The 12888-nt window shown below is 42.6% G+C and overlaps 1 protein-coding gene across 6 annotated transcripts in view; it reads left to right on the forward strand.

Annotated features, from left to right (window-relative positions):
- The window catches only part of STX8 (syntaxin 8), a 175774-nt gene that overhangs the window by 50147 nt on the left and 112739 nt on the right, over positions 1–12888 (forward strand). For 2 of the 6 annotated variants that reach the window (XM_073310280.1, XM_073310282.1), the window contains exon 7: positions 7818–7914. The exons of the other annotated variants lie outside the window; for them this stretch is intronic. In XM_073310280.1, coding sequence (XP_073166381.1) covers positions 7818–7914 — 97 coding nt within the window. The remainder of the gene's footprint in view (positions 1–7817; positions 7915–12888) is intronic. 6 annotated transcript variants of the gene reach the window in all.

The following is a 12888-nucleotide window of genomic DNA, read 5'->3' on the forward strand; positions in this document are numbered from 1 at the left end:
CCACTGTTGCTAACTGCTCTCTCCCAGCAGCAGCTCAGACAGTCTGCTCTGCTGAGGTTTGGGCTCTTTCTAGTTCAGTAGCAATGGCCTGCAGGTATTTTTTTTTCTTTTAGTTTAATGCCCGTTGTGTAGCAATGCAATAAGAGGTTCTCCAGTCCCAGGGAGTGCTATAGGCATGCCAGACAATTGTTGAAGCTATTCCTTAATCATGGTTCACACATGTAAATGCTATTGTGTTGGCTCGTCTGACCAAAAACGATTAAATGTCATCTTTGGAAAGATGGTCTCTTGCCGAAGTCTGACCAAGCTGCTGAAGATAGTAATACATCCAGGATTTTTAAGAGACTTGTGGCATATTGTAATTTGGATCACCTTAGCAGGTGGGAAGTGCTAAGTATGTTCTTGCCAAGATTGCACTTACAAAAAAAAAGTCTAGATCCGCTATTGGTCACAGGGCCTCTATGAGCAGACATCTTGATTTCATTGGGTCACTCTTGAGTTTTAACGGGATTTCACGTCATTCCTTACCGAAGTACTATGGTAATCAGTATTCTAGAAATAGGGTGGCTAAATGTTTGCCAGCTGGACTGTATCCCTAGGGTTGCTTTTCAGATCTGCTTGGACATCCAGTGCATACATGTTATTTTGTGGGAAGCTGCAGTGGAGAACAAAACAGAAACGATACCAAAGAGAAGTAACTTTTGCTGATGTTCAAAAAACAGACTTAGGACTCTGATGATCTTGGTTAGCAGTGGGAGGGGTGGGGGATAAATGATGAGGGTTTCCATCGTTAGTTCCAACTTTGGTCTTGGAAAATTTTCTGCATGTCCTCTTCTATTTGTGATATGGAAGAAGAAAAGCATGGAATAGATCAAGTAAGTGGCCTCTGGCCCTTTTGATGAGGCAATCACAGTGCAATAATTTTTGGGGAATGCTTTCAGAAACTTTGAATGCTGTTAGTTTTACCCTCCTAGAGATGTTGTTTTTCACTGTGGGATACTCACATGAGAGTACAGTATGCAAAAATGCATTATTTAAAGTGGACAGAGGGTTATCTGTGTTTGCAGCTAGTGTTTTTATTAGTTAGGAGAATCTTCAAAATGCTGTGGATCACTATATTAATAGCCACTATGTTAATAACTAAAAAGTTCCAAAGGATTTTTTTCTGAAGTAATGGATCTGTCTTTACTATCTTAATTTAACTTAACAGAGAACACCTTTGCGTAATTGAAAGTTAAGAAATGTTAAGGATCAGATTTCCAAAAAGAAAAAGCTTGGAAATACAGAGTTAAAGTTTTTATAAACATTAAATTTGCCCATGTACCTACAATCTTTTGCACCATCCATGTGACAAAGGGACAAATTCTCTACTAGTGCAAATACGTGGGCTTCAGTAGAGCTATGCTAACAGAGAATTTGGCCCAGAATTATGTCTGTAACTACCGCAGTGACTGTCTGCGCTTATCACCTCCCCTTTATCAACAGTAATGGAAAATGTTGTAATTGGAACTTTAACAATGTTGCTGCTGTTGCAAGAACCAGAATAGAATCAAGCTTTATGTCTGTATTGTTGCAGAGCCCATCTAGCTAATGGGACTAATCAGTACCAGAATACAGGCAGTGAATCCGCAAATGGATGGCTCAGGATTGATGATAGGGAATGGGTTCATTTTTTTCCTCTTGGTCACCAGTTCAGATCCAGGTTTATTAGTCAGCAAAGGCTATTACTATTTTCAGGTGCATATGAAATGGATCAGTCATGGGCTATAAGGTCCCAGTTGATACTAATTAAGTGCCAGTCTGACCTTGAGGATTGAATGGGAATTGAGACTGACAAAGACTCTTTGTTGACTCAGCTTGGTAGGACAGTGTGGAGAAAAGTCCCTGCTGCTGCCTCTCCTGTACCCGTTCTGTAGACAAATAGGATGGCAGACTTGAGGGTTGTCGATCCAACACTTTCCATTATAATTAAATCCATTCCTTATAACTGAACCAGCCTTCTGTCTCTGAAACCTGTAAGGCTACTTATTGCTGAGACGCTTCACTACTATGGTGATGGATGCTGTTGAAACCACAAATGTAGGAGGAAATGAGTGCTTAATTTTCCTCAGTAGGACTTTCAAAGCCTGTAACTAGCCTGGCGCACAATGTAGCGTGTGTATGTGTCACAAATGACACTCAGTCTAGCACATAATTATTAATGACTAGGATCTTAGTAGAGGCCTCAGCTGACATTAGGGCTGTATGTACACCTAGTAAGAGAGAGACCCTTTTCTAAAGATCTTACAATCTAAATAAGACAAGGTGAAGGGTGGGAGAAAGGAAGTATTATCTGTGGCACAGAGATTAAGTGACTTGTCCAAAATCATACAGGAAATTGTGACAGAGGTGAAACTTGAAACCAGACCACCTGAGTCCCAGTTCCGTATCTTTGCCAGAGGCCTATCCTTCCTTTCTGGTACAGCTATTTCCCTCTTACCCAGCAAACAGAGTTACAAACTGACCAGTCAACCACACACTTCATTTGGAACCAGAAGTTCAAAATCAGGCAGCAGCAGAGACCAAAAAACCCCAACCAAATACAGTGTAATACTGTGTTAAATGTAAACTATTAAAAAACGGGGGTGAAGGAGTATTTTTCTTCTGTATAGTAAAGTTTCAAAGCTGTATTAAGTCAATGTTCAGTTTTTAAACTTTTGAAAGAACAACTGTAACATTTTGTTCAGAGTTATGAACATTTCAGAGTTACGAACAACCTCCGTTCCCGAGGTGTTCATAACTCAGAGGTTCTATAGTAATTAATCAGAAAGTGGAATTCTGAAGTGGTTTTACATTTCTGAATATTAAGAGCATTATTTTATTGTCAAAGCCAATTAGCATTGTACACAGAGAATATGTCTGAGCTCTGAATACTAAAGAATTGTGGTTGGGGGCATTATCTCATTGTTAGCATTAGCTTGGTAAATAAGGAATGATTTAAGATATTTTTAACTTTAAAAATGTTAACATTCTTGTTTAAGCAATATTTGTTTCCTTCATGTAGGGTCTGATCCTGCAAAACACAGAGTTTCTTCTGAAAGGGGTTGAGTTCTCTCAGCTCCCCTTGTCACTGGGATTTGAGGGTGTTCAGGAGCTGCCCAGCACCTTGCAGGATCAGACTTAAAATAATCTCTTGAGAGGCACACGGTTCTAATGTTCAAGTTTAACATAACCATAACCCATGGAGTGACTGACCTCAGGCAGTAGTTAATTTTTATCTAGCCTCCCTGCGCTTATAGTCTGAGAGCAGAATTGCTTTCCATTTAATTGCGGAATCTTTCTGCATCTTAATGCATGTTGTTTAGTTAGAACTAACCTAATATGGGGGAAAAAATTTACAACCTGTGTCAGATAATCTTTTGTCCTGAATCATCTCATTAACAGAATACACAGCCTCAATATAAGAAATGCCAGAATTAAGGTTGTCAGGTCCCCTTGTGCGTATGAATTATGATAATCTTTAATGACATGGTCACATTATTTTTTTCCCATAGGATCCCTTTCTCATTCAGTGTTCAGGATGGATGGTGCTTGCTTAAAGAGCAGCTATTTGTGGTATCTGTTTTAGCCTCATTGTTGAATGTGTGGCCCCATTGCCATATTTACTGCACAGTATGCAAATCCTGATCTGAAGACAGAATTATTAATTTCATACTGTGCTTTTCTATGACGCTCATCACTTAAGTATCTGCTTCCAAAATATTAATAAATTTATTTTTCAAGGAACCTCAGCAAGGTAAGGAGGTGGTACTATCCCCATTTTACAGAGAAATTAAGATCAGAAGTGTCCACCAATTTTAGGTGCCCAATTTGAGATGCCTGGGACCTGAATTTTTCACGGTACGTAAAGGGTTATGTAGCCCATTATGTTCAAAGCACAGCTCCCATTGACTTCAGCTTGCAGCTGTGGGTGTTTGGCACTTCAGCCAGTCAGACCTATGTTGTCAAGGTGGGGACCCAACGAATGAGGAACACACAATTAGTGACCACCTGTGAAAAGTTTGGTTTAAGTGATGTGCCTAGTAACACACAGGAACTTTGTGGCAGAGGCAGGAAAATAATCCAGTTCTCCCTGTCACTATGTAGCTGTCTTAACCACGAGACCTTCCTTTCTTTTCCTGCAGCCCCCCTCCATTTTACACCCCCCCACACACATACGTACACCCTGCCACACACACAATATGTGGAGTCCATCCTTTTTGTCCTTCAACATTTTTACTGCTTTATTTAGTGCTTTCAGAAACAGATAACCACCAAAGCACAAACTGGATGAAGATAAAAGCATTACATTTCTGAAGCTTGACTCGGCTGCTCCATACTAATACGTGCATACAGGGAATCTGTCTGGCCTCTTGGCAGATTTAGCTTTTTTCCTTGAATAGTTCAAGCTGTAAAATAATTGTTCAACATTTGTCTTCTCAATTATGTGGATTTTTCCATGGTTAGTCAGTCTCTAACTCACCCATCGCATTCTGTGCGGGGGAAGCGGTCTCCCTCCTCTCATCTTAAAGGTGATCAGAAGTGCATAAGAAAGACTGGTCGTGTAACATTGTTTTATTTCTTTAAGATCGATAAAGAAGCCCTGAAAGGCGGCTTCAAAGCTTTTCTTTCTTCCTTGTTCTTTATACTGTAAGCATCAGGCCGGTCAGGTCTTACCTTTGGCTTTGTTGGAGGGCTTATTGGTGGGTGTCAGATATGAATGGCAAACTTAATCTGCCATTAGTTTTTTAAGAAAAGAGCTTTTTCCCAACTGCTTGTTCAGGTTTTTGAGTAATTTTTTTTTTTTTAATGAAACCAACAACCCACCCCCCTGGTTTTAACAGTGTGAACAAAAAAACTGTAGTGCCACTATCCACCTGGTTATCTCTTTAATGCCAGTCTCCTTTTGGGTTTTGATGGACTGATCTGGCTTGATCTGGATCAGCTCAGCGGGATGTAACTTCCTTACTCTCTTCCCAGATAAATTTACTTGGTGGTTCTTCCACCTCTTCACTCCTTCCTGGTGGGATCACCGGGGCATCTTGGAAGGAAAATTCGAAGCACAGGGTAACCCTGAGCTACCTGCCAGATAATGGCAGACTCCCAAGGAATAACATAAACGCACACAATATACAGGTTTCAGAGGGGTAGCCATGTTAGTCTGTATCAGCAAAAACAACGAGGAGTCCTTGTGGCACCTTAGACTAACCAATTTCTTTGGGCATAAGCTTTTGTGAGCTAAAACCCACTTCATCAGATGCATGGAGTGAAAAATACAGTAAGCTCTGTGTGTGTGTGTGTACACACAGCACATGAAAAGATGGGAGTTGCCCTACCAAGTGGGGGGTCAGTGCTAACAAGGCCAATTGAATTGATCCCCCACTTGGTAAGGCAACTCCCATCTTTTTATGTGCTCTGTGTGTGTGTACATGTACTGCTTACTGTATTTTTCACTCCATGCATCTGATAAAGTGGGTTTTAGCCCACGAAAACTTATGCTCAAATACATTTTAGTCTTGAAGGTGCCACAAGGACTCCTCGTTGTTTTTACACACAATATAGTCAACAGAATAATTGTATTGAACAACAAATAAATATAACAGGGTAATCCAATATTCTCAGGGTCACCAGTGCCCTCCTATGCTGATAGCAGCCATGAATTTCCCTGCTTGAGAGCTGATACAGCAAGAATAAAATTGTGTCCCATTGGTAGGTGTTCTCCATGGGCGCCCTTGATGACCTGGGACAATCTCTTCTGTAGCAACAATTAAACAGTTTAGCTGACTTAGTTCAGCACAGCCCAAAAGACTCACATGTGGGATAAGATGGCAAAACCCTCCACAGGTTTAATAGACAGTAGGTAATAAAAGTCCTTACCCGCTGGCTTGAGAATGCAATTCAGGGAATTGGGGGAGTGTCTCCCAAGCAATTTATCTGCCTCTCTAGCTACAAGATGGTGCCTTCACAATTCCATGAATGATCCTCAGGTTTACAGCTGAATCTGGACTCCTCAGAGGGGCTGACAGTCACAGTTGGCAGGTGTCCTCTTCAGACAGGAATCAGGCTGCTTCTGTTCCTGAGAGTTCCCCTCACCATAAAGGGACACAGAGATCAGGGTGCAGATTATAACACCCCGTCCTAAAAAATCCTAACTCCTAATCTCCAGCCTAGAATTTAGATACTATCATTGTAGGCAGGCAGCCCTGACCCAGCAAGTGCATCATTTGCCAAGTGGTAACTGATTTATCTAGGGAGCTGAAGATCTATCTCAGCCTGACTGGACAGGGAGTTTTACCTGTAAACTGAGAGTTATCTTGAGTAGGGAAAGGACCAAATTTAGGGGTATTGCTTCTGGGCACCCAGAGGCCAGTTCTCAGGTGGACCCTGTGTACACCCTGGGATGCACAAGCTCACCAGACAGCAAGTCCTACCCTTTCAGTGGCTGGCTGCACACTCTCCCCAGATAACTTCTCTCTTCTCACAGTCCTCCCAGGGAGGCCATCTCACTGGGGACCTTTGTGATCGGTCAGGCTAGCTCTACTTTCCTGACCTTTTTCTTGTTCATCCTTTGACTCTCACCCAACTTTTGCTCAGACAGTGTTCCTCCTCTGAGTTGGCCTGTCGCCTGAAATAGTGTCTCTGCTCTCTCCCTCTGGCTTGCTTAGCAGGCTGTGTCTGCCCTTGGCCTCCTAGCATCCAAGAACATGCCCCTCCCTGAGTTATTGGCACCCAGGGACCCAGGTAAGCTCCGTGGGGGATATGTAATGTTCCCTGTTAATTTCACTTCGTAGCTAGCATCTCGTGTTCCCTAATGCTGCCAGCTCCACAGCCAGCCGTAGTCTTCCGGGAAGGGCAGAGGGTCAAGGGGCAGACGAGCTGGGTTTCTATTGTGTTGGGATTTTTTTTTTTTTTTTTACACATGTCCCACATCTTTTTTATAGTGTCTGAAAGTGGTCTGAGGAAGCAGAAAGGCACAAACCCAATCTCTCTTCCTATACAGGCCATATTTAAGGAAATTTGACACCTGAATATGACCAGCAATTGAGTTGTATGTCTCAGCTTTTCATAATCTATATATGCAACAAAGTAGCAGTAGGATGTATGTCCTCCGACTTCATGGGCTCAGGGTGGCTTTTGTGTGAAAAGCTAGGAAATGACTAAAATAACGAGCCTTTTTGATCATCTCCCTCATAGATGCCTTGATCTCAGGCATCCAGCGTATGCTTTTTGGGTGCAGGCTGTCTGGTGTTTCTCTAAGGGCAGGGAACTGTTGTAGACTGGGTTTCAAATCCTCTCCTGTCTGTCCCGCTAACTGGGTCTGATTGATCCTCCTATGGATTTCCTTTTGAGTCTCACGCCTCTGAGGTGCTCTGATATGGTACGTTAGATGTCACGTTGTCAGTGTTCTTAAATCATTAGTACTTATTATACATCCCTTTTTGAGGCTCTGTTTAAAGAGACACAGTTACACAAAAACAACATGACAATGTCTTGGGCCTACTTGCTTAAGATAATTTACAAAGAGGAGGGCTATGGAATAAGCTAGGAGAGTTTTTCCTTATAAAAGTTATATTGCTGTAATGGCGTCCCTCAATCCTCTCTACCTTTTGCTTAGGAGACTTGTGCAAATGTGGATCCATCTGCTGCCTAGAGGATGAGCCTCATGGCTTACTTAAATATCCATCAGGACTTGTGTAATGTTCAGCAATAGGGGAGAGTCAAGACTGGTGGGGGCCATGTGCATTGTATTGTGGTGATTTCATCAAGTGGGCTTAACAGCCATTTAATGGATTTTGCAGAAAGCTTGCAGGAGAGTCAAAACCTAGGTGGTTACAACACAGAAGAAGAAACCCACACCCCTGGTCATTCGATCATCATGAGATGTTACTGGAACCGGTAAGGACATCTTGAAGTCAGTTACCCGTTAAGCTTGAGTCAGTTTGTGAACTGTACCTGTTGGATTCTCCTGCATTTCACACTAACCCTATGAAAATAGGCAAAGAACTACAAGAAAGTGTTTTATTTTGTAATAGAAAAGGCCTCAGAAATCCTATATCCTGGATTATGAGAAGAGCAGTCACTTTATGCTGCTATGCAAGCTTGTGTTCTGGGATTCATAATGCCTGGAAGTTAGAAAGCCTGGTTGAGAGGTGTTGAACAGTTCTAGGAGTTGTCTTACTGTGTTTTTTCTTTAAATCTTTGGATTATCTTTTTCTGCAAAAAAATGAAAACCTGTGCACATCTTGGAATATCAAACAAAGCCATTTTACCTTTTGGTTCATATGCATCACTGCTTCCCAAAAGAGCTCTGGCCCCAGTGGTGGGCTGGGGAGGGGGTGAGGTGGTCTATTCAATGAGTTGCGAGTAAGGAAAGAACTGTGTTCAAATGGTTGAATTGCAACCTTGCAGGTGAGTGGCCTGTATATTGGGAATGTTAGCAGAAATATTTTTAGTGCTTTTTCTGAGCATAGGGGGATTCTTCAGTTCATTTCCCCTTATCTGCATCACAACAAAATCTGAGTCCAGAATGAAAGTGGCAGGTTACTTTCAATCTAATGGTGGGGGAGGTGGAGGGAAGGAAGGAAGAGATCCCTGCTTTTTCAAAGCTAGTCTTCTGTCATCTCCTTAATCGCTAATTAAGAGTGTGTAGTTTCTCAAGCATGCACAATCCTTTATAGCAAACAGAAGAGCTGACCATTGTCATTTTTGCCTTGACTCAAAGCCCAAACGACTATTACTAATGTTGGAGACAAGGTAGATGAGGTGGTGGTGGTGGTAGTAATAATAATTAAAAAAAAAGATAATCTTCTATTGGTGGAAGGTACAGACTTTCAGGCTATACAGAGCTCTCTTTCAGGTCTGGGGAAGAAAATCAGAGTGAGCTAAGTATAAGCTGGGACAGATTGTTAAATAATGAACGTTGTAGGCAGGCACTTGAAATGAAATGAGCAATTGAGGGTTAGAATGTTTTATAAATAAGGGGTTTGAAGTGGGTAATTAAAGGGAGCAGGCAGTGTTGGGGTGTTATACATTGTTGTAATAAGCTGTAAAACCAGCGTCTCTGAGTCCATGGTTTTTTGTGTCTAGCAGAGTTACATATTTAAATTCTCATGCTCTTGAAGGTGTTGTGCCGATTTCCTTTGAGGATGAGTATTGAAAGATCAGATACGGAGTGATCACCATGAAAAGTGTTTGTCCCAAGGTGATATGGTGTTTTCTTTTTTATGATTTTTCTGTGCAAGTTCATTTGAGGATGTAATGATTGTCTGGTTCACCCACATCATTGTTGTTGTGGCATTATTAATGTTTTTTTCTTTTGATTTGTTGAACACTAATATTGTGCTTGGCCACTGTACAAAATATCCAAGAGACACAGTTCCTGTCCCATGGCCTTATAGTGTACATGGATGAACAGTGGGCAACAATTTAGGTGGACAAAGCACCACATGACCAGAAGGTGGATTCTTCACCCAATTTTGCAGCAGTGTTTGAAATGGTAGAGCTACAGAGCTCCACTGATAAGCTTTGTGGGACAAATGTGTTGTGAGGAGGGTTTTCACAGCCTTCCACACCAGTATTAGGGAGGAAGTTCCAGGGTAGGGCAGCATGAAAGGAGGGTCAAAGAGAAGTGACACAGTGCAAAAGGAGTTCCTGAGGTGGAAGGTGTGTATTGAGGATCAAGGTCAGCGGGAGGTGGACAGTGGAGAGAGATGCAGGGTACCGCAGAGTTGTGCAGAGCTTGAAATCTACAGGGAAGCATTTGAACTCTATGTAGAAGGTGAGATGGTGTTGGTAGGTTTCAGTGAGACCGCTGATATGGTTCAGACCCGATTGAGATAGGAACGTCCCTCCAGACTGACGTTCAGACCGTTCAAGCCCATTTCCATCACTGAGCAATTCCCAAAAGCAGAACTATGGCGGCTATGTCAAAAATTGATCCCCTGTAATGTTTACCAATTGCCAGATAGTTAGAATTCTTCCCTGATCCCTTCTACAATAAATAAATGTAACATATGGAAGTACTTTAGTAATCAGTGCCTCACTGGACCAGAAAGCTGAATTAAATGACTTCTTGTAATGTTCCAACCAGAGTGAGAAATAAAGCAGGATAAAATTGGATATTCCACTAACGTCTTATGTATAAACAGAACTCTTCACTGTGCAACACTTGAATAGAAGATACAGCTTTCTTGCCTGTTTAAATAGCACTGCAATAGCTCAGTGGTTGGGGGGAGGGGATAGCTCAGTGGTTTCAGCGTTGGCCTGCTAAACCTAGGGTTGTGAGTTCAATCCTTGAGGGGGCCATTTAGGGATCTGGGGCAAAATTGGGGATTGGTCCTGCTTTGAGCAGGGGGTTGGACTAGATAACCTTCTGAGGTCCCTTCCAAGGATGATATTCTATGATTAGTAGAGATCTGCTTTCAGAAATAGCCTTGATAATGGCAGGTAATGCTCAGCTAAACTCAGACACTGAAATGGCACCATGAGTAGTGATTTCTAGATTGAGTATCTACAAAATTAATTGTAGACATCTGTAGAATTAGAGCAGCACTGGGCACAAGTGTTTGCTTAAACTAGATTGTATATTTCAGTTATAAACATAATTGAGGTTAACGTGACCAGATAAAAAGATACCATGTGTTTCTAAAGTGTTGTAAGTTAAGGTTCTAAAGAGACAACATTGGGGTGATTTTAAAACAAAGAACCAAATAATTTTATTAGGATTCTGATTCATTACCCAGTGTTATAACATGGGGATGGATATGTGTTTCAAATGAAATAAAAGGCAAATTCAGATAATGAAATACCAATTTGTAACTCATCTGGATGGAGTAAATCTATTATGGACTTTGAAGCCTTTTGTGATCACTGACATTGTAAATAATTTTCTTTCCTAAAAAATATCCATAAAGCCCCACGCACTTAAATGCTTCATTGTGATACCTTGGTGCCTGACTTGTAAGCATATATCCTTTGTACTGCCTTAGAGTTGCAGATGATTGCGGAGGGGGAAGGACACTAGACTTCCAATAATTTCCTTCTGTTGCCACCCCCATCAGTCAGTGCCACTGGGCATGTTAATGTAGATAATTCTGCTGGTAGCCGCAGGCATTTTGAGTGTGTTTTTTTTTTTTAATACCGCTTAGGTAGTAGTATACACCACAGACAGTGTATCAAGGGCTAGTCTGGTTCTCTGTTATGCCATAGACAGTGGTGATCCCTTGTTCGGGAAGCAGACAAAACTAAATCATGCCCCTCTGCTCACTCCAGCAGAGCATACTCTTGTAGGTAACATTTCTACATGTCACGGTAAAGTAGATGCTCAGTCAGTTCAGATCACGGCATCTTTGTTCAAGCATCAGGGTAGAAACGCATTCTGAAATATAAGTCCTAAAGATATGCAGATTGCAGTGTTCTGAAATAGGCTGTAATGCAAGAATGAAACTAAAGATGACAATAACACAAGGCAGCCAGCTATGATTTATCAAGCCAGCTGATGTGTTTTCCTGAGAGCACCTGATTGAAAATTTCAATGCCCCTGATGCATTAGGTAGGCAGCACAGATAGAGGCCTGTAGGAAAGTTACTCAACCCTTCCCATTATGGGTACATCTATATAAAGTATATTCGCATGAGCCTCCCAGCTTGGCCCGACAGATTCAGGCTATGGGGCTCGCACTAGAGCTCTACAAATAGCTGGACAGCTCATGCTTTTAGCTTGCGGTTTGGGATGGAGCTCAGGCTCTGAAGTCTAGGGGAGGTTGGTGGGCTTCAGAGCCACAGCTCCAGCCTAAGCCTCAACTTCAAAGCACGGGCTGTCCAACTATTTTCAAAGCTCTAGTGAGAGCCCCACTAGTTCGAGACTGTCGACCTGGGCTGGGAGACTCACTCCAAAATGTTGTGTAGATGCACCCTATCAAAGCCTGTTTTCAGTGGCTTACAACTTTTCCAAACTTGAACTGTTTGGGCTGAAATTGTCCATGCTGGATGTCTGCCTCAGGTTGTGTTTTTGAAAAGTTGGAGGCATTTTTCAGAACAAGGGTTTGGGAAAAAATACATTGTTTTAACCAGGTTAAATTCTTACCATTTTGTTGAGGTGCCCTGGCATCTCCATGCTTTGGAACAGGGACTTGAAATTGGCACGGGATGACCCTGCTGCCAGTGAGGTGCCTTTTTTTGTCGTCCTCTTCTTGTGTGTTATCTCCATTACTGGAGGTTTGCAACCATTCTAGATGATTCTCTGCTAATCTGTGTGGATGAATACTCTTTTTAATTCAGCCAGGATACCACGTTGACCATCTGTCACAGAGTCACCAGCCAGATGCTCTGGGATTGCTCTGTATGAAGCCAGCCAGGACTCTGGTGTAGCGTGACTCCCCTCAGGGCACGCTGCCCAAGGCAAAAAGCCTCCTTGGCTACTGCGTTCCTGGGTCTGACCTCCAAGCATCCAGCACCCCTGTTCTCACCGTGCACTTCCCACAGCAGGTCCACCTGGACGGGATCCCTGGGAAAGCCAGAGGGGCTCTGCACCCCAACTCTGCAGTCAGCAGTTACTCTCAGCCAGTGAGTAAAACAGTTGGTTTGTTGGTCGACAGGAACACAGCGTAGAACAGATCTTGTAAGCACAGACATCATGAATTACAGCAAAGTCCATCTTGGGGGAACCCCAGGCCAGACACCCTGGATTCCCCTCCTCTCCAGTTCCACCACAGCAGACTGTCTTGGACCCAGCTGTCTGGCCTCTGACACGCCCATTGCCTCTCCTATGGTCTTTGTCCTGCTTCCCGGGCAAAGTGTCACCTGGTCGCATCCCCCTCCTGGTTCTCAAGGTACAAAGGGCCCGTCCGTTGCTTATGTGCAGATAAGTGGA

This window comes from Lepidochelys kempii, chromosome 14 (assembly GCF_965140265.1).
Source record: "Lepidochelys kempii isolate rLepKem1 chromosome 14, rLepKem1.hap2, whole genome shotgun sequence".
NCBI lineage: Eukaryota > Metazoa > Chordata > Testudines > Cheloniidae > Lepidochelys > Lepidochelys kempii.